Below are 27,822 nucleotides of genomic sequence, written 5' to 3'. Positions count from 1 at the left end.
CCTCGGGGGCACCGACCCGAAAGAGCTCCCTGGCCTCAGGGTCCCACAGATGACCACGTTACTTAGTTTCGGCTCTCGAAAATTCTCATACGTAGCTACTGCGTCCAGATGAAAGTCAAGAGGATCTTGTAGGTCTCCCTCCATCCCCCCACCCCCTGGGGCCCAGCACCACAAGTGAAAAGGTTTCTGTTATTAACCACAGGAAAGGCCAAGTCATTGATCATGTCCAGAGATGCCTGCTTTATTTCTTACTAGGTGACTGCATTTCAGGCTGTGACATCAAGTCACGGTCTAATTACAGCTAAGTTTGTACCTCTGAACTACAAATCAACAGTCCAATTCAGCAAGGGGCAACGGTGTCAGCAGCTGATGGGGGGGGCTGCGTTTTCTAAATCAGTGGTCTTGGCTGACAGTGCTGTGAGCGGAGCCAGGGGTAAGGCCTGCGATCACGTGAAAGACCCTAAGGCCTGGCTGAGATCGGCCCAAATCGTGTGAATCCCGAGGTGAAGCCCTCCATCCCAAGTCCCAAGGACACAGCAGGTGTTATTTTCGGTTTGTGGGATCCGAGCAACCTGACCCGAGCAAAGTGGATCCAAAGCCTACTCGTAGTTGACGTGTCTGACCTCTGCTCACACTGCCATCCTAGGGCACAGCTCTTCCTGCAGGTTCTGAGGGAAAAAGCTAGGCTCCCGGTAATTTCTTGTCTCTTTTTAGTTCTGCTTTGAAAAGAAAAGAGGGATGACGGGGGTAACCAAAGGTGGATGCAGGCACCGCGGGGGAGCTCCGGTGGCCCCGGGCCCAGAGCTGGGCCGAGTCAGAGGTCTGTGCTGGTGAGGTGGGGCTCCCCCAAGAACACAGGTCTGGGCGCCTCCTCTCGGGAAGGTGTCCAAGGGGAAGAATTTATTAACAAAACTCCAAGACAGTAGAGGCCATTCGTATGAGAAGGCAGAAACATGGAGAAGGCAAGATCAAGGAAGAAAGATGTCAGGAAAAAATGAGAGGTTCTTTCTTATCACGTTGTAGGAGCTCAGAGTAAGCAGTTACTACACAAATCATTACCACAGCTACTCTTTTTCTCACCAGAAAAGAACACAAGCTCCCTTTGAGATCGTGAAATCCCCGGCCCAAGAACCGACGGCCAAGCTGGTGTTCTTCCCTCACAGCGAGAGGGAGAGTCACTAGACGAAGTCACTTAGGAAGGGACGTTCTCACTGGCAGCTCTAACCCGAGGCTAGCAAGTCCGCGGCCCTTTCCCTGCTGCACCCGCATGGACGTGTGTCACTGGGCAGTCCCGGGCCCTGCGTGTGCATGCTGACACCAGAGGCCGAGCCGGAGCACCAATGCACTGGCCCTTCACGCTCGCTCGGCAGAAGGACGCCCGGCAAACACCGCACCAAGAGCTAGGGACTGAGTGTGACGCAGCCCTGGCTCCGGCCGGGTGAGGCCAGCGCCGCCCGTCCCGGGCAGAGTCTCCAAACACGGTGGGGTCTTCCGCTGCTGAGAGGGTGTGCACCTTAGGGTGCTAGCTGAGGAGTTAATGCAGAAAACAAGGCACCACAGAGAGGTTGGACACTTGGGTTGTGTGAGTCAGGACACGCTGGAAAGGTCCAAGGGTGGAGGGAAGGAAGGGAAGGAGGAAGAGAAGACCGAGTTTTAAATAACGTCTCCTGAGGCCGGAGCCCCACTAGATGGGCTCTGGTTTGAGCTTTTCTGCTAGGAAGTCATTCACAAAGGCCTCCACAATGGCGGGGGTGATCTCTTCCACGTCCATCACGTACTTGGCCCGGGCTGACATGTCCAGAATGGTGAGCAAAGGGGCCGCCTCGGGCAGGTTGGTGTAATCTCGCAGGGAGTCAGTCATGTCATCCTGCAAGTCACCAGAGGGAGAGAACACCAGTAAGTTTTCAAGAAAGAGGCCAGAGAGTCCCCAGGCCCAGATGTCCCAGATGGCACGGAACGCAGCCACTCCACCGTCCTGAAGAGCGGGCCGCCGTCCGGGAGGGACGGGCTCTCAGAACAGGGAGCAGGGAGGGGGAGGGGGGCTTGTGAAGTTCTCTCTGCATCTCCCCAAACCACCAGGCGACTCCTCTTTCCTCTTTCTTCAGTAGCGCAAAAGCAATCTTAACCTGCCCTCTGCTTTGTAAAACTGTGATGTCTTCTGATCACTTAGTTTTTCAATCGCCTCTCAACTATTTGCAGGCCCATTATGGAGGCCTGAGGCCAATCTGGATGTCAACTCTGGAATGTTTTTAACAGAAGCAGCTCACTGTCCCCATCCCACCCCTGCGGTTTCGGGGGTGAAACTGCACGGCCACTGCAGAAGACAGGGCCACTGCAGTACTTCCCGAAGCGTACATGGGTGGCCACACTTATCATATATTCCCAGAGACCGTCAGTGAATTCCCATATTAAGTAGAACGGCAAACCCAGAAACCCAGAGACAGGAGACACACCTGTAAGGGAGGAACCATCTGAGCTTACATTTCATGCAACCGACCCCCATTTGGTAGGTAACAGGAAATGGACTCTGCACAGCCACCCCGACCCAAGTCACCCTGCAGAGGAAAGGCCTAGGGCATTCCTGGCCTTAAACGCTGGCAAACAGGAGGTATGAGATTTACTGCTCATTAATTTCTGAGACCAAAACAAAAAAACAAAAACATATTCCCTTCTCAGAGGACAGATCATTAGGAAAATGAGTAGGGATCGTCTTTTCCCCACCCCAGAAATGGCCGGCGCTTCCAGCAATGGTGATGGGGGACTCGGCATCTCTGCACCGCTCACCCCGCTCAGGGCCCCCGTGTGGGTTAACAAACAGCCTTCATGACAGAGGGCAGACACCTGCACAAACACTGTTCATCGAATTCCCATTAGGAGGCCTGGGCCGGCTGAGCACAGCGCTGCGTCCCCTTCCCTCCCCTCCCCTCCGCGCAGACCACAGGGAGATGAATTTCATGTCTACTAAGGCTTCAGAAGGGGGACTTTCACCTGGCAGAGGGAGGGGATCAAGGTAAACACCCGTAGTCCTGGGAGGAGCCGGAGAGGGCCCGAGTCCTGGCTCCAAGGTGCTCGGCCAGTGCCTGATGTCCCCGCACCCCACGACCACCCCCTTCACAGAGCCCTGCTTCTGAGCATGAGGACAGAGAACTGGGCTAAGGGAGCTTCCAAGGTCAGGAGCCCAGGCGAAAGGCACCGGAAGGACGGGCGGCCGGGTGGCGAGCCGGAGCAGTGGATGACCCTGTCCGGCCCTCCTCTGTCCTGGTGCCAGCACTGCCTCTGGGGTCACACTGACCTCATGTTCAGTCCTCTGCGCAACCTACTTAACATGCAACTTTCAGAAGTCATTTTTGTGAGCCCAGGTCTTGTCCCCTGTAAAATGGGTTTAAGAGCGGCGCGCACCGGGACCAGAGGCGAGGGGTCCTGGGCTCTCGAGGCCTCACTCATCTGTGAAAGGGTAACGACTCCATTCCCAGTCAGAGAGGTGAGGACGAGCGGATGGACCCGGCCAGTGGAGCTTGGCTTGGTGCCTGCTACGCAGAAAACCCGCAAGTGCGCCTTTGCAGCCACACTTCTAAAGCAGTTACCCGAGCGCCCCAGCCGCAGCCCTGCACCTGCCGTCCCGCACCCCTCTTTTCTCTCTCAGCCATCTGAAAGGGGGTAGGGTTTAACGCATTCCGAGCAGCTTCCACTTGTGCTCTGTGTAGAGCGGGCTTGTGTAGCCCCAAGGCAGGACCCTGTGAACCTGCTTTGTTCCCTCCACCCCACGGCAGAGCGGGGTGACCTCAGCTGCCCGTGAGGGGCCCGGCGGGGCTCAGCAGGGGTGCCGAGGAGGTGATGAATGGGTGGTGGCTCAGGGTGTCTGGCCGCGCGGCCCCTCCTGGGATCCAGGCGACACGGCATGAAATGTGTTCTGGGCTCTGACCAACTGGGGATGCAGATGGTGGCAGGAGGACAGGGGGCTTGAAAAGTGTGTCTGTCAATAGCTTCCGGGGATGGGGCGGGGAGGTGGCGGAGCATGCGTGGACCGGCTTCTGGGGGACGGGGACTGAGGGGAGGGGGGTGCCGACCGCTGCCATCTTGCCAGGATTCCCACCACTTCAGGGTGGAGGCTCCTGCAAGGGGTGGGGGCACCCAGCGGAGGGCCCGGCCTTCTCACCCTGTGCAGAGTCATCTGCTCGGTCCGTCCTAGCTGGAGGCCTTCAAGGGACAGGCCTCGGGCGAAAAGAGACTGGGACGGCAGCAGTGTCCCCCTGAGCATCCTCCCTGGGCTGCTTGGGGAACCGCAGGGACTTAGTACTGATCACAATCGTTGTGGCTGCCACTCTTGCTCGCGGCCTGGGTAGCAGCCTGCAGGAGGCAGCGCTATCCCCGCAGGGCGTCCAGCTGCTCTGAGGCTGCTGAGCGACAAAGCAGGGAGGAAGGTGCAGCAGGGACCGTGCTGGATGACACAGCTTTTCATGCCACTTTGTCTCTGACACACCTTTTCATGCCTGGGCTCTCCGGCCGGGATCCCGGGGCCCCTTCAAACATCCCCTAGGGCCGCGCATCACTCCTGTTCTAAGAGTTGGCCGCCGAGCAGCCAGCCCAGCCAGCCGGCCAGGCCCCAGTGCACTCACCTCCCCCGCCACAAAGAACAGAAGTGGCGCCTCCTCCTCTTTGGCTTTGTACTTGGCAATGATCTTCTCGGCTATTGGCTGGATCAGCTGCTTGGCTGCCTCGGACTCCCCATCATCCTCAGAATCTGTAATGGGCAGAGAGAGGCACGAGAAGCACTGGTTTGTGGAACAGATGAGGTGGGGTCCCCAGAGGGAGCTGGGTCCTGGGCCTGAAATGCCCATGCGGGCAGCCCCTGAACGACACAAAACTTCCCCTGGGACACAGGTGGCGCCTCCTGGGGGCACAAGGGTGTGTCCGCGGCACATTCGCACCACTGCACATGGAGCTTCCCCTGAGCCAGGAGCTGAGGTCCTTGTAATATTTCTCTCAGTCACAGAATCACAGAATGACCTCAGACCGGACCTCCTGTCGGAAATGGCAGGACTGGTGGTGGCGGCGGGTCTGGGCTGCAATGCAGTCAGCAGCTTTGGTGGCAGTGGTTGCCCCTGGGCCCCTGGAACAGCAGCTTCACATCCGGCCAGGCTCTCCCAGGAGGGGATGGACTGCCTGTCTGGGAGGGGACACGCCCAGGGGCCCCGAGCCCCTTTTGGTCACCTATTGCTTTCAGGGAAAGAGCAGCATGGGAGCTGCCACACACGGGGCCCCGGGGCTCACTCGTGCTGGACCCTGAAGCCCAGAGCAAGAGCAACGCCCCAAGGGACAAAGCAGGAAGGAGAGACGGGTAGCAGGATTTGTACCCAGATAGGCCACACTGCCCAAGGGGCCCGCAGTGTGCAGACTGGGCAGGACATAGTCCAGATCCACATCTCATCAGCTCTGCGATGCTGGGAACTCCCTTTGCCTCTCTGGAACCTTCTCGTATCTTCTCAGATTGCCAGTGAGATGCAACTGTCCCTGAGTTCAGAACTGTGTCCCAGAGGCCCCGGGATGTGGGCGTGGGAGCCGGCAGTAGGCAGCAAGGCAAAGCCCCAAGGACAGTGATTACCCAAGGGCATCTTTCCCCAGGAGGCCTCTGTTGTCCAAGCACAGGGGCCAGCCTGCAAGTCCCTTAGTTTAAGAATCCCCTTGAGTCTGCAGATTGGCTCTCATCTGCAGATTGGCACATCCCCCAACGCCTCCCTCCCAACCCCATCAGTGAGGTGGGGATGGCGGCCTCTCAGCCATGATCCCCATATCCCAGATTATTTGGAGTTGGGGCTGAGCAACACAGCCCGAGGCAGAGGGTGAGGGGGCAGTTGGCCAGCAGTTACTCCGTTTGCAAAAGGAACCAGGGTCGTCCCACAGGGCCTCAGGGAGCCTGGGGTGGATGTTCCCTGTCCCCCTGCCCCGCAGAGCAGCCACCCACTGAGCAGAGAGTGGGGACACTGAGGGGGGCACTACCCACAGAGACGCCGCCCTGAGGCTGGGTGGGGGGCCCAGCCCCTGCAGCTGCCGGGCACTCAGCCCCGCCTCCTCCCAACAACGGGTCTGTTCGTCTGTTCCGTTCGAGGGGCCGGGCTCCGGCCTGACCTATTCTTCCCAGCTGGCAGCCAAGGAAGGAAAGCACAGCGGAGGCTCTCAGAACCCCGCCCGCAGGGGCAGAGCCATGAATAAATCATTGGGGTCAAAAGCAAGGCCGCAGGGAGAGACAGGGGAGAGACAAAGGCCCGGGCTCCGCATTGTTCAGAAGGAGAGAAGCCGTGGGAGGACACCCCCCTCCTGAGGTCTGTCTTGTCCAGCCCGCCCCGGGGCTGCCGCTGGGGCTTCCTACCTACAAAAAGGACGAGGCAGGGGCCCTCGTTGAGCTGCGCGGCGTTGGAGTCGGAGAGCTCCAGCACGGGCTTGGGGTGCCACGGAAACTCTCTGCAATCCTCGTCGTTCAGCACCTCCACGCGCCCCTGCCGCGTGATCACCTCCCCCTGCGGGTCCAACACGATTAGGGTGGGGATGCCTGCGAGGGGGAGAGAGAGCTTGAGAGTCCAGAAGCGCCGGGCCAGAATCCATGCCCAGCCACCGACCAGCCGCGGGACTCCCTCGGGTCTGCCCGCAACTTGTCCGAGGAACCCGGCCGTCACTTCACCCCCCAGGCCTCAGTGTCCTCCGCGGCGACGCGGCAAACAGACCACAGGCCCTCCCTCCCCATCTTTGTGCAGATCAGCAAGGTTGTGCACTTGAACTCAGCACAGGGTCTTGGCACTTAGAAGCACTCAGTGCATCCTAAAGAGATGCCCGAGAAGCAGGAGACGCCCCCTGTCCCCCTGCAGGGAATCTAAGACCTAACGTAAATGGGGTGAAAACACACCCCACACAGGCCAGCAGGAACAACCCCAGACAATGGGAGTCTGCACACAGGCTGGCGGCCCCACCGCGCCACCGCCACCGGTGTGAGCACAGGGGCGGGAGGAGGGGAGGAGCCTGGGCAGGCCAGTGGGCTGCTAGTGGGGGAGGGGGCAAGGCCCACCCCCATCTCCAGCCCTCCTGCCTGGGGAGGTTCTAAGGGGACAGTCCCTACGGGGAGCCTGCTGATGGCAGCAATGTCACCCTCACTTTAAAGTCCTGGGCCAGAGTAAGAAATGGCAACGCGGAACTCCCCGCAAAACCGCATCCCCCGCCAACCATAAAGCCTCAAACACCAGAGAAGACCCCGTCCTGGGGTCCAGTGGCTTTTGGGACTTCCACCTCCCGGCCCTGCGCACCCCATTCCCTGCTGCCTCTCCTCCAGCCAGGGTGCCCCTACCAACTGCAGCCCATAGCCCTTTCGGAGGCACTCGTCTCTCCGCTGGCAGCCGCTCCCCTCGCTGCCTACTACCCAGCCGCCTCGCCTCCGGAGCTGACCAGAGCTGTTCAATTTTCTACGGGCCAGCGAAAGCCATAGCAATTTAATATTTATGGATTCCAAAGCATTCAGGGAGTAATTTGCTCCACTGACATTTTACTTCTCTGTGGGGGTGGGAGGGGGACATCGAGGGACCAGGAATGTGGTCCTAGTGTCTTGTAACCCGGCGCGGCTGCTGGCGCAGCAGGCGTGCAGTGTGGGCCTGTCTTCAAAAGGACTTAAGCGAGTCCATTATGTTTACACCTATTAGAAGTAGCGTGACGTGCCGGAGAACAAGTCCAGAGAGAAACGGGCTCCGGGCAACTGCCGTTACCCCACGTCGCACACAGATGCATGTGCCACCAGGGCTCCTGGGTGTATTCGGGACACTGTCAGAGCTGTCCGGGCCTCCTGGGCTGGGAGTCCCGCAGGGCACCAGGGACTGGGGGCGCTTCCAGCCTCATCCTCACACCTGCATGTTAGCCCCCAGGGCCCTGGCTTCCCCATCCCGGGGGATGGGGCCGGGCCTACGTCCGCAGCCTGAAGGGGCGGGGGGGGGGGGGAAGGGGGCCACGATGGGGTTCCGCGCCTCCCATCGCCACGCCCCATCCTAAATACGCTTCAGCAAAGTTCTTTAATCAGAGTGGTGGGGTTCTGCCACTGGGCAATTACCAGTGTTGGGTTAAACCAGCCTGCCCGCTGCTATGATTATAGACACAGCAGCTGGGCTGTTTGTAGCCCAGAAGCAGGATGCTGAGTTGGTCTATGGAAGACGAGCAGCCACAGAGGACGGAGAAGGGAAGAAAGGTACAATCTGAAGGCAAAGAACCCCACTTCCTGGTTTGGTGCCTCAGTTTCTCCAAGGGTCTACTCTAAGGGGCCTCCTCTATTACCACGGCTGTAGCCTCTCTGAAGTCCTCGTTGGCAGAGACCGGAAGGGCAAGGACATGGAGCCCCCTGCTGGCTGCTGAGGGGTCCTCGGCCCATTCCACCAGGGAACAGCACCCCTGCGTCTTGGCTCTCCCCGCCACCTCCCTGCAGCTACACAAAAGCCAAGTCCTGACTGCTTTGACACCGAAGCCCACGTCTAAGAGCCCAAAGTACCCAGGGGCGTGACTGTGGTACATCAGCAGAAAGCAGCTCGGTAAAGCACCCACAGTCAGACCGCAAACCCGGAGAAGCCCCTTTCTGGCATGTGCACTGGGCCAGGCCCCTCTGCTGTCACCCAGTCTTGGGACAGCCTGGCCCCAGAGCCTGAAGTATGTGTGCTTTCCTCCAGGGATGAACCGCAGGAAGAATGGGAGGGCTCTCAGCACATCTGCTCAGCGCTAGCATGGCCCACGCCACTCCACTTCCTCCCTGTAACTGATGGCTGTGGGAGGGACGATGAATCCTTTTTCACGGAGGGCCAAGTTACCTACCTAAGGTCATCCGGCCGCAAGTGGCCAAGGTGGGACAGGACCCCCGGTCTGCCTGTTGTAAAAGCTGCTGCTTTTTCTGCCCGGCCACTGCCGGCGGGGGCTCTCGCGGGCAGGCGAGGGAAGGCCCCCCACATCCACAGCTTTCTGGACCAGCAGCCACCCTCCTCTTCATCCTCAAGGCCAAGGCGGAGGAGGCTGAGACTGTCATCACCTCTTCCCTCTCCTGCCCACAGCACGCATTCCCAGCTCCCTTCCCTTGAAGCAGGTTCCCAGAAGCGGAGACTCAGAAGGAGAAACTAGGGCAAAGCCCCTAATGGGAAACTGCAAGGGAATGGAACATTTTTAATTGATGCCTTTGTACGAAATAACTGCAGCAGCACCAGCGAGGGGCTTCTCTGAAGGGAACGCAAAGGGAGTGTGTCCTCTCTGCCCGAGCTTCTGGTTTCCCAGCTGGGATGGCTGGGGCCACCGGGGGAGAGTCCTGCAAGAATTCCAAGGCAGACCCAGGCCACCCACTTCACTTCCTGGGGCCTCATTTCCACATCTGCCACAGTGGGTAGAAATGGTCTCCTATCTCAACGGAGGTCGGGAGGAATCAACAAGATGCCAGGTATAAAATGCTGAAAGCATTTTACAATGAGTACTCTGTAAGTATTAGCTCCTCTTATAAATGAGTTCATTATTTTTTTAAATAATTTTTAAATTTACTTTTTTTATTTTGAGAGAGAGATAGAGAGCAAGTGGGGAAGGGACAGACAGAGAAAGAGAGAGAGAATCTCAAGCAGGCTCCACACTGCCAGCACAGAGCCCTATGTGGGGCTCCAACTCAGGGACCATGAGATCATGACCCGAGACCAGGTCAAGAGTCGGGCGCTTAACCGACTGAGCCACCCAGGTGGCCCTCGTTATTATTACTTTTGGTCATCCTAGGTTGCTTATGTGGCTCATGAGAAGGCAGAGGTACAGAAAAGACTGGTGCCTTGCTCTAGTGAGATACACAGAAGCCTCCGTGCTGTCTGGAGGAGGCTAACTAAAGACACAGAAAAAAGGTCCACACTGCAGAGAGCATTCCAGGAACCTGTGATGTCTATAATGCGTGGGGTTGGTGTTAACCTCTGGGCAAAGAACATATACCTGTGCTCCTAGAGAGAGCTTCTGCCTAAAGCCCCCTGCCCTGGGGAGCTGGGCTGGACCCCAAGCAGTGCCCAGGAACCCCCTGCACCATCTCCCTCAAAACCTACAGAATAAAGACCAAGGCCCGAAAGCCTGCTCCAAACTGTTTCCTCCTGGGAGGAGCCTATCTGTATTTAAAACAATCTCAGAGGGGCGCCTGGGTGGCTCAGTCTGTGGGCAACCGACTTTGGCTTAGGTCAAGATCTCATGGTTCTTGGGTTCGAAGAACCCACGTTGGGCTCTGTTCTGACGTCTAGCTCAGAGCCTGGAGTCTGTTTCAGATTCTGTGTCTCCCTCTCTCTCTAACCCTCCCCTGCTCACACTGTTTCTCTCTCTCTCTCTCAGAAATAAAACATTAAAAATAATAAATAAATAAAACCATCTCAGAGCCATGTGTACTGAGCCCGTCTCCCGTTTAGTTTGGCTGCTTTTCTGCCGAGCAAAGAGGGGGTTCTTGAAGGGGGTGGCAGTGCGGGGGCCCGGGGCAGTGGGAGAGGAGCCAGGCAGGGCTGTAACCCCGAGAGCTTTCTTCCTCTGCTTCTAGATGGCAACATGACCTGAGGGGGCTGGCAGTCATCACGCAAAGGCTGCTGGGAGTCGGAAGAGAAACAGAAGGAAAAGCAGAGCCTCAGGCAGGAGGAGCGGGTGAGGGCGCAGGGCAGGGCGAAATGGGTGACCACGACAGCGGTCATCACGGGACAACAGCAGGATGGAAACCGTAACGCGTCATTAAATAGAACGTACAGAAGACCCAGTCCCTTGTGTACGGTTACCGCTACATACAAGTATGTCCGCGTGTGGACAGGGACCAGAGGGACTCGGAGAGCAGTAAAGCAGGAATGTGGGTGAGAGCAACAGAGATCTGAGTTTTCTTAGATGGTGTTATGATAAATGTGTATTAGCTTAAAAGATGAGCCCAAGAAAAACCAGAGGGCAGTCGGGCAGGGACTTGGCCACATCAACTCCGGTTCCCCTCAACATCTCCCTCTGCGCTCCCTGCTGGCTCCCTCAAACCTGCCTGTGCCTGGAGAGCTGCAGAACAGAGAAAGCAGCTGGTCTCGGTGGTAAAAGTCAGAATCCCGGGGCGCTGGGCAGCTCAGTCGGTTAGGCCGCCAACTCTTGGTTTAGGCTCAGGTCATGACCTCAAGGTTCGTGGGTTCGAGCCCCATGTCTGGCTCTGCGCTGATAGTGTGGAGCCTGCTTGGGATTCTCTCTCTCTGCCTTCTCTTCATTCTCTCTCTCTCTCAAAAATAAATAAACATTAAATTAAAAGCAAACTCAGAGAATCCCAAGGGAGGGTGCGGGGACAGGTCTAGCCTACTTGCACTTGGCCAGCAAGTCCGAATGCCACTCGGGCACGTGCCTGCGTCAGAGGCACAGAGACGTTATGGCAGCATCCCTGTAACACACAGAAACTGGACACACGCAGGCGTCCATCAGACAGGGTCACAGCTACCTAAACTGTGATCTAGTCATACAGTGAACCCCTTTCCAGCACTGCAGAGAAGTGAACCAGATACAAATATAAACAAGGAAAATCTTGAAAGCATAACGTTGTGTGAGGAAAGCAAGTTACAGAATGCTATTACAGCATGTCAGCACTTAAGCATGCTTCTAAAAACACACCCAGCACGGCCATATATTATTCATGGATTCATACATACGCCGTAAAAATATGAAAACCAATTATGAAGATACACACGAAATGCACGGTAGCGTTTCCCCCGGGGAAGAGCAGAGAGAAGGCGCTGCAGAGGAAGGGCTGTATTAACACTCCTATTTATCTCTGTTTTATGAATACTGTTTTTTGTTTTGTTTTGTTTTTAATGTTTTTATTTATTTCTAGGAGAGAGAGAGAGAGACAGCGTGAGCAGGGGAGGGTCAGAGAGAGAGGGAGTCACAGACTGAAACAGGCTCCAGGCTCTGAGCTGGCAGTCAGCACAGAGCCCGACTCGGGGCTCGAACCCACGAACCGCGAGATCATGACCTAAGCGAAAGTCGGAAGCTTAACCGACTAAGCCACCCAGGCGCCCCTATCTCTGTTTTAAATACCTGAAGCAAATGGTGGCCACATTGGGTGCCTGCTATTATGTTTTCCTTTTTTCTTTTGTATGGTCTCCAAATTAAACAAGACCAGCAGAATGGAGCTGCTCAGGAGGCCCCATGGCAGCGCCCGGCCTGCCCTCCCCAGGCCAGCATGCCAGCCCTTCCATTCCTGAGATCTGCCTATTAAAAACACGAGCATTAGGGGCGCCTGGGTGGCTTAGTCGGTTAAGCGTCCGACTTTCGCTTGGGTCATGATCTCGCGGTTCGTGGGTTCGGGCCCCGCGTCGGGCTCTGTGCTGACTGCCAGCTCAGAGCCTGGAGCCTGTTTCAGTCTGTGACTCCCTCTCTCTCTGACCCTCCCCTGCTCACGCTCGCTCTCTCTCTCTCTCCTAGAAATAAATAAAAAAAAAAAAAAAAAGAGTCTGAAAAAAATAAATAAATAAATAAATAAATAAATAAAAACACGAGCATTAGCCCCTCGCACTCTACTGTCTGAAAAACACAATCTCCAAATGCTTCATTTCTATATCATAACAGTTTAAAATTTTTTTTTATTACTTATTTATTTTTGAGAGAGAGAGACAGCATGAGCAGGGGAGGGTCAGAGAGAGAGAGGGAGACACAGAATCCGAAGCAGGCTCCAGGTTCTGAGCTGCCAGCACAGAGCCCGACGTGGGACTCAACCCCATGAATCATGAGACCATGACCTGAGCTGAAGTCGCTTAACCAACTGAGCCACCCAGGCGCCCCCCCATTTCTATATAATAAATAGGTTCTGCCTCAAATTCAGTTTTTGAAAGGGGTAGGGAAAGCAAAGTTAGGGAAAGAGAAGAGAATGGCAGGAAATGGAACAGGAAAGAGGGAGAGGGGAAGAGAAGCACAAAGGAGCAGGGAAAGAGAGCCACACAGCGATCCCGCAGCCAAGGGCCCTCACCCCTCGCTTCCTCTTGCCCCACCCCAGCAGCTGGACCGAAGGCACCACCCACCTCTGGGGCTGTTCTCCCGGAAGTTCTCTCTGTCCGTCTGTCCACTCTGGGCCCGGCATGGCGCTTAGGCTGTCTGCCCTCCCCAGAGGCCTGGGCCAGGGGAGGGGAGGGGAGGGACAGAACACTAGGGCCCCTCAACCCAGGAGAGAAGGGGCGCTAAGCCTCCCTGCAAAGAACACGGTGTTCCCTAACAGCCCGGATTAGTTAGACAATTGCTAATGGGATTTGCCTTTTGCCAAGTGTGTCTAAACCCTTCCCTTAGAAAGGCATTTTAAAACTGCTTATAGGGCTCCAAATTCCCCAGTCCGCATAAAGCAGTTGGGGGAGGGGGGCCTAGGGCTCAGAGTAACCTGGCCGCTCCCATGAGATGAAGGAAATGGATGAGGCCAAGTGCCAGGGCCTCGGTGAGCCCGGTGGCCTGGTGAAGCCCACTGGCCAACACAGCCTGGGCTCAGGCCTGAGCCCAGAGGGAGCCAGTGACCAGCCGCCAGCGGCAGCACGACTTTCAGCCTGGCCCGGCTCATCAAGGCCTGCGGCAGGCTCTACGAGGACCTCAAGATCCAGACCATCCCATGGCTGCCGGGACAGGCGGGCACCCCAGCGAGGCCTCCTTCGGTGTGCTGCGTGGGGTTCACAATCCAGAGATGCCGTATGTGCAGCCTCCAGGGTGCCCAGAGGACCCTGGGCGCTTTCTGCATCCCCCGCCCTCGCGTCCGAGTCGGTCAGGATAACACAGGGAAGCTCTGTCCTCACGTGCCCCCAAACATAAAGTGATCGTCAAGATCCAAGTTACTCACTCGCTCGCTGTAAGGCACAGGCCAGGCCAGGCGGATGGAGGCTCAACTCGAGGGTGGGCAGGGGAAGGTGTGCGGCTCTGTGAAGGCGCCTTTATCAATGCTTTGGGGGAGACACAGGGCCCAGGGCGTGCGCAGAGTCACACGGGGAGGTGAGCTCTCCCAGAGGCAGCCCTGCATGCAGGACTGAGGGGCTCAAGACTGGATACTCAAAACAGCAGGGCCCTCTACTGCCCCCTGTGTATGTCTGCAGCGTGTGCACACGGCGATACGGTAATGCAAGAAACGTGTGTGGTCTTCAGCCCCGGGTCCTCACACCAAGCTCCTGAAACCCTTGTAATTTCCTGAGAGGAGGGGGTGAGAGGGACATTCTTTGTTGTGATATTTGTCTTACAACATCTGGTCTCAGACCCTGCTACAGGAGCTTCTAAGACCCTAGAAAACTGGGAGTGACAAGTACGTTGTGTGTCAGTGAGATGACTGGTGGTGGGGTGGGGGTGGGAGGGCCTTAAATAACTTCAGAGGGTGGGGGCTGGTTGCCAGAAAGGCCCGATTAGAAGGTTGGAACTTCCAGACAGACACCCTGACCTCCGGGGAAGGGAGAGAAGCACTGGAGGTCGAGCTAATCAACAATGGTCAATGGGGGCCCCTGGGTGGCTCAGCTAGTTAAGCGTCCGACTCTTGGTTTACGTTCAGGTCATGATCTCACAGTTCATGAGTTCGAGCCCCACTTCGGGCTCTGCACAGACAGTGGTGCAGAGCCTGCTTGGGATTCTCTCTCTCCCTCTCTCTCTGCCCTTCCCCTACTCCTGTGTGCATGCATGCCCTCAAAACAAATACACATTAAAAAAAAAGAAAAACAATGGTCAATGATTTAATTGATTGTATCTGTGTAATGAAATCTCCATAAAGACCCCTAAGTGGCGGGGTCAGAGAGGTTGGGGGGGGGCTGAATCCATGGTGGCGCTGGGAGGGTGGTGTGCCTTGAGGACCTGGGTCTCTGTGCCCCTTCCCACCTACCTATGTATCAGTTCCATCCGGCTCTTCCAGAGCTGCATCCATTACAACAGACTGATGAGCGTAAATCCACATCCACTGTTCTCCTGAGTTCTGTGGGCCATTCCAGCAAAGGCCTGACCCCAAGTCTGGGACACCTGGACCTATGATTAATGTCTGAAGCGTGGGGATTCTGGTGGGACTGAGCCCTTGACCCATGGGATCTGCCACTAACTCCAGGTCAATGGTGTCAGAATCCAGTCGACTTGCAGGACGCCCAGGGAACCCAGGAGGTTGGTGTTGTGGGGGGGGGGGGGCCCTCACACACAGTCGGTATCAGAAGTGTGAGTAGGGGCACCTGGCTCGCTTGGTCGGTGGAGTGTGCAACTCCTGACCTCGGGGTTGTGAGTTAGAGCCCCATGTTGGGTGGAGAGGTTACTTACAAAAAAAATCTTTTTTTTTTTTTTTTTTAGAAGTGTTGTAAGTAAAAACAGCTCAGAAAATCCAGACCTACATATAAACACATCTGTTGAATGACTCTGGAAGTTGTAAACAGAGTCACAGAAAACACAGAAATACTCAGAATTCAATCAAAAATAATTTTCAGAGTTCTGCGGTGCTATGGCTGAGTATAAAAGAACAGACAAGTCCTTCAAGTTCAAAGGTAGCAGAGTTAGACCCGAGGCAGTTAAAACTCCTCAGATGCAAACAGAGGTGAAATCCGACGAGGGGCTGGCACGGCCTGGCAAGGAGCTTCCAAGACTCGAGAGAAGCATCACAAGTGATACCAAACCAGGGCGGGAGGCACAAGGCTGGGAAGGGGGGACTGTCCCCAGTGTATCGAGGGGCGTGAGGACAGAGCGTCCCTGCCAAGAAGGCGGTGTTCCCTGTGCCTCCAGCCCGGCTGCAGGGCACGTGCCGTCACCTCTGCCTCAGGACCGGGCTCAGCACCACGACAGATGCCCAAGAAATGATTCCTGAAGAAACGCCTGAACTACCAGAAAGGAGAGCAAGGAGGGAGGAAGGGAGAAGGGAGGGGCGGAAGGAAAAGAACTCCGGGCTTGGAACCCACGTGCCCCCCCAGCTTGTCCTAAAGGGGCAGCCGATCCCCGAGAAAAGAGTCGGCCTGTGGAACCACACACGGGAACGTGACCCAGGACAAGGGCTCACACACGCACAGGAGTTCGGGGGGCAGGTCTGCTCCATGGGGAGGCAGCATGTGAGCTGCGAGGACGGAGAGGAGGTCAGGGGAGGGAGGCCATGAGAGACGGCAGGGGTGTGGTGAGGAGGGTGTAGATAGGGGGCAGGAAGTGGGGCTGCAGAGGTGGTTGAGACCAGCCTTTGGTTTTCCACAGCCATGAGGGCTTCTTGGCGGGGGATGAATATTACTGGGAGAGTCGATCTTCTGGAAGGTTCACTGGGAGCTGCTCTGCACGTTGATGCGTACAGCAGACTGGGGCAGAGGGGGAACGGGTGGAGCAGGGGAATGGAGGTGTGCCTGGTGCAGTGGAACCCTGAGAACACAGGGAGAAGAGCCCGGAACAGGCCCCTGCTGAGGACATGGCGGAGGAGAAATCCACAAGACGGGGGCAGGGAACAGCCAGGAGAGGGGGAGGTGTGGAAGGAGAGAAGAAGGGATTTAGGCGTAGCCCCAAGTGTCTGAAAACAAAAGCAAACGAAGCAAGAGGAGAATAGGGAGGTCAGTGACTGCAAATATCCTGACTCACTGACATGTGACCTCGTCTGATTTTAGGCTTGAGACGTAACTACAGGTCAACTGGAAAACGGCACATTTAGGGGCGCCTGGGTAGCTCATTCAGTTAGGCGTCTGACTTCGGCTCAGGTCATAATCTCACGGTTCGTGGGTTCGAGCCCCGCGTCCGGCTCTGTGCTGACAGCTAGCTCAGAGCCGGGAGCCTGTTTCAGATTCTGTATCTCCCTCTCTCTCTCTCAGAAAAAAAAAAAAAAAACATTAAAATTATGTTTATTGCCTGTATCTTTCTGCCAGAATGTAAGCTCCATAAGGTCAGGGACTTTTTTTTTTAGGTCATCAGCGGACAAGCACCTGGCATACGACATGCACGCGACTACCTTTTATTAAATAGAACATGAACAGGAGGTGCCGGTGACCTGAGAGGCCAGGGGCAGCTCAGTAGTGGAGCCAGAAGAACAAGGGATGAAGCAGATTCCCTGAGCTGCTTGAGGGCAGGGGCCATGACCTTCCCATGCTGGTGGCCCTTGCAGCACGAGCCAGGTCACATAGTAGGAGCCAAGGCTACAGCTTGAGACTTTAATTCATTTTATTTTACATTTTTTTCTTGAGAATTTTGGTGTTCGAGAAAAAGAGGAATGGTAGCTGCTAGGGACTGAATGTGTTCCCCCCAAACCCCTAACCTAGGGATGGGGCCTGTGAGGAGGTGATAAAGGTTAAATGGGGTCAGAAGGATGGGGCCCTGATCGGATAGGGCTAGTGTCCTTATGAGAAGAAGAAGAGACACCAGTGAGGGCCCAGTGAGAGGTGGCCATCTATGAGCCAGAAAGCGAGCCCTCACTCGAATCGAATCGAATGGAGGCTGGATTTGGACATCCCAGCCTCCAGCACCGTGAGAAACCAAGGTCAGCTGGTTAACCGTAGTGTGCACGATGGTGGCCCGGGCAGCCCGAGCCAGCAGCTTTCATGGCTAAGGGAGACCTGAGCATTCCGTGAAGTGCATGGCACTGAGCTAATAGAGAAAGAGAGACAAGGAGGCAAGAAAGGGAAGGGAAACTGGAACGGGCAAGAGCAAGATTCTAAAAGAACAGAGGCAGAATGTCAGAAAGCCCCGATGGTATTTCTTCCAACAAGGAAGAAGCAAGGCGATGGGGGAGACACCCCGACATTCTAGGCGATGCACCTGATGACATAACAGAGATGTTTTATGGCAGAGAGGAGGGGACGGAGTCTTCAGGAGAAACTGTGCCATCAGACATACCAACAGGGAGGAAGGGGGCCGCGCTGGAGCTCGACTCGTGGTCACCAGGGGAGCCCCGGGCCAGCCCTGCCCTCTCCCTCATCGCTCTTTGTTCCAGCCTGTGCAATGCTGTTCCCCGCAACCCCCCCTCCACCCCACCCCCCCCGCCCCAGAACAGGCACTTTTCTACCTTCTGTTTGGGTAGTCAGGGCAGCGGGATGCGAAAACTCATCTGCCGCTGTACAGGCACGCCACGTTTTATCACAGTCGCTTTACTGCACTTGAGAGATAATGCGTTTTGTTGTTGCTGTTTTACAAATTGGAGGTTTGTGACAACTGTGCTCAAGCAAGGCCACCAGCTCCATTAAAAAAAGTTTTTTTTTTTTTAATTGTTAATCATTTATTTTTTGAGAGACAGAGCATGAGCAGGGAAGGGGCAGAGAGAGACGGAGACAGAATCTGAAGCAGGCTCCAGGCTCTGAGCTGTCAGCACAGAGCCCGACGCGAGGCTTGAATTCTAGAACCGTGAGATCGTGACCTGAGCTGAAGTTGGACGCTTAACCAACGAAGCCACCCAGGCGCTCTGACTGGTGCCATTTTTTCTAACTGCATTTGCTCATTTCATGTCTCTGGGTCAACATGTCAGGAATTCTCGCAATATTTTAAGCTTTTTTATCATTATCACACTTGTTATGGTGATCTGTGATCAGTGATTACAACTCGCTGAAAGGTCAGATGATGGCTGGCATTTTCTGGCAACAAAAGAGTTTTTGATTAAGGTACGTCGTTTTTTTAGACATAATGCTACTGCACACTTAGCAGGCTACAGTATACAGCAATGATTTTATCACATGGTGTTGATCACATGGCCAGGATTAACTGACTTAATACATATGAAAACGGAACCATGTTGAGCACATAATAAACACTCAATAAAAAGACTACACGGTAGGGACGTGGCTCAGCCGGTCAAGGCTTCAACTTCGGCTCAGGTCATGATCTCTTGGTCTGTGAGTTCGAGTTCCGCATCAAGCTCTCTCCCACTTGTGCTCTCTCAAAAATAAATATTTACAAGACTACACCGTAGTGTAAACATAACTTTTATAGGTAATAAAAAACCAAAAAATTAATCTGGCTTTACTGAGACATTGCTTGATTATGGTGGTCTGGAACCAAACCCGCGGCATCTCAAGTATACTAGTACTTGTTAGCACAGTGCCGCTGACGGGTAAGGTCGTTATGAAATGCTGCACGAGAACTTACTAATGACGTGTGCCTCTACCAGCAACCAGACGCCCTACTGCACATGGAACCCCCATAATGCGACAAAGCAGAAGACAGTAAGTGACCCTGAGGCCAGAGGGAGGCAGAGGCAGGAGACGGGCACTGAGGCAGCAGCCCCCCTCTGCCCACAGGGAGGCCTGCCATGAGCCCCAGTGCGAGGCCTGGTCACGGTGGGCGCTCAGTGCGTCCATCAGAAATAGCAGTGGACAATCTGCCTCTGGGATTTCTCTTCCAGTCCAGACTGAGTGGCACTACTGCACTGATCACAAGTTCAAGGACCTCAGCATGGTGCTCAAGGCCCTCTAAGGTGTGGCATCGTTGACCGTATTGGCCACTCAGCCCTACAGTACAGTACAGGTATCCACTCTGGCCTCTGCCCCAGACACTCCCTATCTAAATCCCGTCCTCTCTAAGGCCCTGCTCCAGAGCCACCTCTTCTAGGAAGCCCTCCTGGTTCAAGAGCTCCAAGCCAGAGTCTCATCTGGACTCAGAATAGCCCACGGCACGGCCCTTCATGAGATGTTGCCTTGAGAGGGACCCTGTGCTGTTCTCTACACTAACTCCTCCGTGCTTTAGTGCATGTCCGGCTTGACAAGGCCAGAGGCAGACAGATCAAGGTCAGCAGGCAATGCCCACCAGGCTGCCTACAGGAGGGAGTCCTAAGGCTGAGCCCAAGAGGTCAGTGTCAAGGACGCAGTCAGCACAAACACTGTGCCAGGGAGACTATAAACCTGAGAGTGAGGAACAGGAGGTGGGGGTTGGGAGAGCAGGCAGGTCTGCCCTGAAGAGAGACTAGCACAGAAGGCAGGGACCGTATGCAGGGCCGTATGCCCAGCGGGGCTGGCCCGACGCGGAGGTGGCTGGCTGGCTGGCTAATGCTGGGCTCGACCTGAATCTCACATTCCATCACTGTGGCTGCCGGCCGCTGCTTGCCTGGGCACACGGCCTCTCCAGGTCAGCTTTCTGATCCTCAACTGAAGGCTCCTTGAAGCCACGACCACATATATGCTTCCCACCCCCACCCTGCCGGGGCCTTAAGAGACGATGCCAAACCAGCATGTCTCTGAGAACCCCCGTTCTTTTCCCCCTCAGTCATGGTCAGCCACTTTCTGGCTAAGTCACCCCTAACAACCGCGCTCCTATGTCTGTAGTATTTATAGGTTGACAGCTGGGGAATCTAAGAGCTCCCTTTTCTTCTGTCTGAAGGCAGACAGAAAATGACCCATTTAAATTTTCTGTGCCCTGCCCAACATTTTACAGGGCACCCTCCACTACGTGTGTCCAAAACTTGTGTCGCATCTCGCAGAGCTGGTGACCTTTCCTTATGAGATCTCATCACAGAGCAGAGGGATGGCACAGACTGTCACCTCAAACTGCCCATGCATGATGTAGAGCACCTTTTGGTAATTATTAGCTTCAAGTGACCCCAAAGCCTTAGCACTGACCATCAGGAATACCTACATCACGCTGGTCCCCACATCCAGAAAAGGGCAGCTCCCTACCTTGGAGAGAAAAGATTCTGCTCACTGATGGCACCTGCTTGGGAAGAAAGGTGCCTCTGTGTGGAGTGGCCCCGTGCTGGAGCAGCACCTGTTCTGCCCTCTGGGACAAGTGTCAGTCTTTTTTTTTTTTTTTTTTTAATTTTTTTTACATTTATATATTTTTGAGAGATAGAGTGAGACAGAGCACAAGAGAGGAGGGTCAGAGAGAGAAGGAGACACAGAATCTGAAGCAGGCTCCAGGCTCTGAGCTGGTTGTCAGTACAGAGCCCAACGCGGGGCTCGAACCCATGAACCGTGAGATCATCACCTGAGCTGAAGTCGGACGCTCAACCAACTGAGCCACCCAGGCGCCCCCAAGTGTCAGTCTTCTAAGCCCTCGTACAAAACGGCACTTACTGGACCAACACTTTCTAGTTCCTCAAGACATCATCATACTCTGCTCTCTAGATATTTCCCAATGTAAATCTCCTCCTGTCCACTCAAGGGCAGCACTGGGCTGCTCTTCTGGTTTCTTATTTCCCACTGAGCTCAGTGCACAGGCTTGGTAATTAGCGGGATCTCAAGAAAGAGATGCCTATGCATTTAAATCTCTCTCCCTTTCTTCCAAAAAGGATCAGAGGCTGCTTAAAAAGTGCATGATATAGTACAACAAAAACAGATGAAAATACCTTCCTGAAGGGAAAACAGGAAAGGAAGAGTAAATGAAACCAAGGTCAAGGGCATGTGACAAAAAAGGTGAGATTGCAAAGTTGCTAAAGGCAGTTACAGATTCAGTTCTGGGTTGTCTTGGGACTAAAGGAAAAAAAAGAAAAAAATTGTGGTCCATAATGAAATTCAACATGTACAACAGATGAAAGAAAAAACCAAAAACAAAAATCCACCACTTGCTCAAGAGCAGCTCAGCTTCTGCTGGGTACCATAGGATAATTTCTTAAGCATAAATTCCACAAGTGGGATTTCTAAATTAAAGGTTTTGTAGATTTTTAAAGGCCTCTGATGTATATTGCCAACTGCTCTCCTGAAAGGTGGTGTTGATTTACATTTCTACTAGCAGTCTACTCTCTTCCCTACACTGGGGCTTATCTTTTGGCGGAGATGGTGGGGGTGGTGGGAGTTCTTTGCAAATGAGATAGATACAAATTCAATGTTTTCATCTGTAAATCATGGAAGTAAAGTACGCTGAACATTTTCCATGTCATGAAAATGATATGATTATGTCATACCAATGTACTAGATGAACTGCCTACCTCCTATCTTATACATTCTTTTGACTAAATCCTCTCTTTTTGCATTGGTGTCTAAGGAGAGCTTTTTTTCTTAGGAAAGATACTGGTTATTTGCCATACATGTTATTAATACTGTTGGTTGCCTTTGTTTAAGTTTTTTGACATCCAAAAGTTATTTTTTTATTGTAAAATGTAATTTCCTCCTTCTTTTCCCTCCAAGTTAATCAGTGAAATGCTTATTAAGTGCCTACTCTATGCCCAACACTGAAATCTCCCAATTTTACTGAGAAAAGAGAGGATAAATGGGGGCCCTGGGTGGCTCAGTTGGTTAAGCATCTGACTCTTGATCTCAGTCCAGGTCATGGGCTCACAATTCATGATTTCAAGACCCACTTTGGACTCTGCACTGACACAGCAGAGCCTGCTTGGGATCCTCTCTCTCCCTCTCTCTCTCTCTCTCTGCCGCTCCCCTGCTTGTGCTCTCTCTCTCTCTCAAATAAACTTTAAAAAGAGAGATAAAGGATAAGTAACTAGCTCAAGGTCACTCAGCAGTAGGACATAGGGATGGGACTGGGCTGTTGGTGGCCTAGACTAGAGTGGTGGTATCAGTGAGGGTAGAATAAGACAAGAAAGGGAAACAATGTCCCAGGCAAAGATCCAAGAGGCCCCAAGCTTGGCAGAGGTAAGACAGTTGACCTTCTTCTTGGTCTCTATGTGTAAGATGCCTCCCCAGTCATCAGTGAGGGCATGCTCCAAGGCCCAACCATGTCACACAGTCACATCTTGTGTGACTCATTTGTGTGTGAATACATACGTGCACACAGACATGTACAAGAGCTGACAGAAAGGGACAGGAGAAGCCAGGACACGACTGAAGGAGTTAGAGCAAGACTTACGTCAAAGACACCTGCTGGTGAGGGAAGAGAAAAGACTCAGGAATGTCCCAATATTGCTGTAAGGACCAAGAAGAGAAATCCGTGGTCCTCAGAGGAAGCAGGGCACAGCCGCGCATAGACACGGGCCCTGAAGGGCAGCAAGATGTAGGTAACGCTAAGGAAAGGCCTGGAACTAGCCAGCCTACCAATGGGTCTCACCTGGAGCCCCTCCAAGAGCTTCTAGTCACAGCCTAGGAACTAAGGCTGAGTAATATTCACACTGGCTGGTTGCACTTGTTTCCCACTGTACAGTGACAATAGGATCGTTGCATCTCCTTTCAGTAATACGCAGAGTTACCTTTAGGGTGAAGATCTGAATCCTAGGAGCAAGAAGGTGTTTTCATTCATTCATTTTTAAATTTTTATTTTTGAGAGAGAGAGAGAGAGAGAGAGAGAGAGTGAGTGGGAGAGGGCAGAGAGAGAGGGAGACACAGAATCTGAAGCAGGTCCCAGGGTCTGAGCTGTCAGCACAGAGCCTGACGTGGGGCTTGAACCCATGAACCTTGAGATCATGATCTGAGCTAAAGTCGGGTGCTTAACCAACTGAGCCACCCAAGCGCCCCGGGACTGTGTCCATTTTTACTAAAGATTGTATCTCCCATGTCTGGAAGAACACAATACCTTCTAGTCAGCCCTCAGTAAATACTGGAACAAATGAATGAATGAATGGGGAGGCCTGAAGTTTTACTTATCATCACAAAGTGGCAATTTAACGCTCTGGTCAGTCCCACTGGCCAAAGGTCGTTCCTGACACTCATCTCAACAGATAATGCTCCTATGCCGAGGCACTCATGTTTTAAGTCTCTGTGCAAACACAGTGCGGGAAGGAAAAAGTCTGTGGCATCTTCTTTAAGTTACTCAACTTGGTACCTTCTGGACCAGTAAGCAACGTTATTATCACTAGGCTTTTGTTTGCAAAGGGAGCTGCTTTCATCTTTTTTTTTTTTTTTCATCTTTTTTTTATTACTAGAAGACACGAGCCTCCTCGGGATGCCTGAGTGGCTCAGTCGGTTGAGCATCCAACTTTTGATTTCAGCTCAGGTCATGATCACATGGTTGTGGGATCGAGCCCCATGTTGGGCTCCACGTTGATAGCTCAAAGCCTGCTTGGGATTCTCTCCTTCTCTCTCTCTCTCTGTCTCTCCCCTGCTTGTGCATGTGCGCGTGCTCTCTCTCTCTCAAAATAAAAATAAATAAAAATAAATGTGCAAGTGTGGTCCCTGGGCCACCAGCAGCAGTGTCACCTGGGGGCTTGCTAGAAATCAGGATCTCAGCCCCACCCCAGCCAGACCCAGGGAATCTGAATCTGCATTTTCACAAGATTCCTAGAGGACTCATACACATATGAAATGCAGAAGCACCGGCTTAAAATCAAATATTAATTTTTTGGAAACTTTAGCTCCAAACAGAGCTATATGCTTACTCTAAATGGTGAAGAAAAAGCTTAAAAAGAACTTGATGAGTTCTCCCAGAAGCTGTGGAATTTGTGGCTAAATTTTGATTTAGGCTTTTTTTTTTTTTTTTAAACTCCCTCTAACGCAAGCAGCACGGAGATCTCAGATATTAGCTGTGTCTGTGTGGGGCTAATCAGGATCTGTTAGAACTGCTTCAAGGAAATGAGTTTAATTCTTCTCTTACAAGTGAGATGTAATTGACATATAAGAATGGATTTATTTCTTAACAGGCCAGCTAAGTGCTTTACCAAGAGAAAACTGGGTGGGTGAAGGCTGGGAAGGAGGTTTCACATAACAGAGAATAAAAACACAGTTTGTCTCACTTAATAACACAGTTTGTCTCATGGTGTTCTGGAAAACACCATGATGAGTACTTTGAGTCCCATTTTTCAACACTGGACAGGGATTTTCTCACCGAGAAGGTACTTGCCACTCAGCCCTCACTATTGTGCCTCAGGAACCGTGAAGTGCTTTACATACGTCATCCTACTAATGCTCCTAGCAATTATTTGTGGTGGGGATTTACCATGCCCATTTTGCAGATGAGGAAACTGAGGCTCTGAGAGTCTGACTGATGGAACCAAAGATCACTCTTAGGTCTGTTTCACAGTAGAGCCCTCAGGTTAGGGGTTTTGGCCAAGTTATTTGGGAGCGTGAGCTCCATGGCCCAACTGCATGAGAACCCGCTAGGTCACGGGGTGGGAAGTAGCTGTTTGACCTGGACTAGTCCTTTTTTTTTTTTAAATGCCTTTAATGAAGTGTAATTTACATACTGCAGAATTCACGGCATGTCATTTCTGAGACGGTAAGGGACGTGAACATATATGGAAATAAAGCTGTCCTTTCCCCTCTACAAGAAAAGCCAAAGAGGTGGTGAGCCCAGATGAGCAGGTCTCCAGGGACCCCCGGGAGTCAGGAACGCCTACCTTGTATTCCGTACAGCCGGTTGAGGCGTGACCGCCGGGCCTCGTCGGTGTAGGGGACAGCAAGCCAGGGCATCTCACTGAAGTACTGTTTGAACGAGTCCTCTGACCTAGAGGCACACGTGGAAACAAGGCTCTGTGCTCCCCGAAAGCACCACCGTAGGGTCCCCCCCGTCCACCAAGTTACGCCCAGGGCTCTGCAGACACCAGCGCCTCTGAACATGGCACCCCTCAAACACCGGGCTACAGGGGGGCATTATCCTACCCCTTCTGGTGACCACGCAGCAACAGCCTCCACACGACGGGTGGATGGGGACGGAGCCGCCAGGCCTTTTCAAGTGGCCTGTTCCCGTGGATCCTACCAGCTGAACTCGCGCCCAGGTTTCTATTTCCAACACGGGCAGGTGGTAGTTTTGTAAGCAGCCTACAGGTACAGCAACGTTGCGCCCCCCAAACTTCTCATTTGTGCACGTAACAGTCTTGGGTAAAGGAGCACAGTTTTAACTGAGCACAGACCTGTGGCTCTGTATGAACAACTCTAGGAATGACAGGGGACGCCTCGGTGGCTCAGTCAGTTAAGCGTCCGACTTCAGCTCAGGTTATGATCTCACAGTTTGTGGGTTCCAGCCCCGCGTCAGGCTCTGTGCTGACAGCTCAGAGCATGGAGCCTGTTTCAGATTCTTGTCTCCCTGTCTCTCTGACCCTCTCCTGTTCATGCTGTCTCTCTCTCTCTCTCTCAGAAATAAATAAAACATTAAAAAAAAAAACAAAACCTCTAGGAATGATGGATCTAACCAAAGCGATACAAAGCAGATTGGGGGGCCCTGGGGCTGGGGGCTGAGGGTGAGCACTGACCAAAAAGGGGCACGAGGGCACCTTGTGAATGATGGAAACATTCTCTGCTTCACGGTGACAATCACAGGGGTGCACACATGGCTCGATATTCACTGAATCGTACGCCCAAAACGTATGCATTTTATGGCATGTGAATTACACTTCAATAAAGTTGATGTTTTTTAAAGCTTGAAAAGAAGTGATGACTGGGACACCTGGGGGGCTCAGTTGGTTAAGTGTCCGACTTCGGCTCAGGTCATGATCTCACGGCTCATGAGTTCAAGCCCCACGGCGGGCTCTGTGCTGACAGCTTGGAGCCTGGAGCCTGCTTCAGATTCTGTGTCTCCCTCTCTTTGCCCTTCTTCCCGTGCTCACTCTCAAAAATAAATCAACATTAAAAAAAATTTTTTAAAAAGAATAAAAAAGTGATGATTGCTTATCCCCAGTCACACACAGAGATGGGGAGCTGGGGAGCAGGGCAGGAGTATGGGACAATATACCGAGCACGGTACTGCGCACATAGCAGAAACACAAAATGTTGGGACGCCTGGGTGGCTCAGTTGGTTAAGAGTCTGACTCTTGATTTTGGCTCAGGTCATGATCTCAAAGTTCATGGGTTCGAACCCCACATCCGGCTCTGTGCTGGTGGTGCAGAGCCTGCTTGGGATTCTCCTTCTCCCCCCTTCTCTCTCTCTGCCCCTCCCTTGAGCTCACTCTCTCTCAAAATAAATAAATAAACTTAAAAAAATTTTTTTAAAAAGATACAAAAGGTCCTCAGTGTGTTGGCATCTCAGAGACCCTTCTGTGAACAGGGACTCGGGAAGCAGAAGCAGCTAGTGGCTCAGTCCAAACCAGAGCCGGAGTTTTGTGATGAAGGAAGGTCACTGATGAATAAAACCAGCGAGAGGGCCTGCAGCGGAGGACACTGAGGCGGGAAGTACCCGACGTACCCCAGGACGAACGTCCGTCCTTCTGGTGTTTAGGAGAGCCCCCAGGCAAAGTACGGGGCGCGAGTGAAAAAAAAATTCCTGCCCAGCCATCCCAGATAGGTGTCGTGTTCCATTAGCCTCTGGTTCTTTTCTTTCCATCCCTCCCCCTCCACGCCTTTCATCACAATCCACAAAGCTGAAAGAATCAAAAACTGCATCCTAACCTCAAATGAACCAGGCCGGAAGCAGGGCGTGCCCCAATATTGACAGCAAGAACAGGTTTTTCTCGGCTCCCTCTCAAACAGTTGCATGAGAAAATTTGAAATGCATCTGTCCGTCTGCCAATCACCCCCGATGTGCCTGCCCCAATCCCCATCTCCACGCTCTACACTTAGGAGGCGAGAAGTGGAAGGCAAAAGAAATGCACGTTAACCACCTCCAGGGAAGGGAGCCGCTCGGCCCTTTCCCCGCACCCGTTACCTGTCTGCACTGACGAAGATGATCTCAAACTTCTGGCCTGCCTCCTTGATCTTCCGGTAGGATTCCACCAGGACCCGGGTGAGGCTTCGGCAGGGGGGACACTGCAAGAGGAGAGTGGGGTCCTGCGCCTTGACCCTGGACCTTCGTCTTCCCGTTTCCCGGCCACATACCCGCAGAGGGCGGGTAAGCAAGACCCAAGGAGGAGTGGGATAGCAAGACCCAGCTCATTAAAGGGCAGAAACAAACATGCCTCTTGTAACCGAGCCTCCCGCACAGGTCCCTCCGGCCCACACGCACGCCAGCAGGCAGCAGTTCAAACCAACCCCCTTGGAGACCAGCAGACGCCTCATGAGAATGGGTGAGAAAGGCCACCCTTTCAGACCAGTCAAAGGAAGTAATCTTCTTGCTGCTACTATCATTCAAAATAAGAAGTGCTCAGGGCACGCAAGCCACCCGTCAGGTGCAGGAGGAAGCAAG

General features: G+C 53.5%; 1 protein-coding gene across 1 annotated transcript in view; it reads right to left on the bottom strand.

Annotated features, from left to right (window-relative positions):
• Positions 1 to 220: 220 nt before the first annotated feature.
• Positions 221 to 27,822, bottom strand: part of NXN (nucleoredoxin) — a 166,942-nt gene continuing 139,340 nt past the window's right edge. The window contains exons 4-8 of the mRNA XM_039253288.1: positions 27,346 to 27,446; positions 25,106 to 25,212; positions 6,368 to 6,547; positions 4,617 to 4,741; positions 221 to 1,867 (exon numbers count right to left, since the gene is read on the bottom strand). Of these exons, the coding sequence (XP_039109219.1) occupies positions 1,685 to 1,867; positions 4,617 to 4,741; positions 6,368 to 6,547; positions 25,106 to 25,212; positions 27,346 to 27,446 (696 nt within the window). The 3' untranslated portion in view covers positions 221 to 1,684. The remainder of the gene's footprint in view (positions 1,868 to 4,616; positions 4,742 to 6,367; positions 6,548 to 25,105; positions 25,213 to 27,345; positions 27,447 to 27,822) is intronic.

The sequence above is a fragment of the Hyaena hyaena genome, unplaced genomic scaffold (assembly GCF_003009895.1).
Source record: "Hyaena hyaena isolate Hyena2069 unplaced genomic scaffold, ASM300989v1 scaffold_10, whole genome shotgun sequence".
Classification (NCBI taxonomy): domain Eukaryota; kingdom Metazoa; phylum Chordata; class Mammalia; order Carnivora; family Hyaenidae; genus Hyaena; species Hyaena hyaena.
The sequence above is the reverse complement of the archived record's forward strand: the minus strand, read 5'-3'. Positions and strand labels throughout refer to the sequence as shown.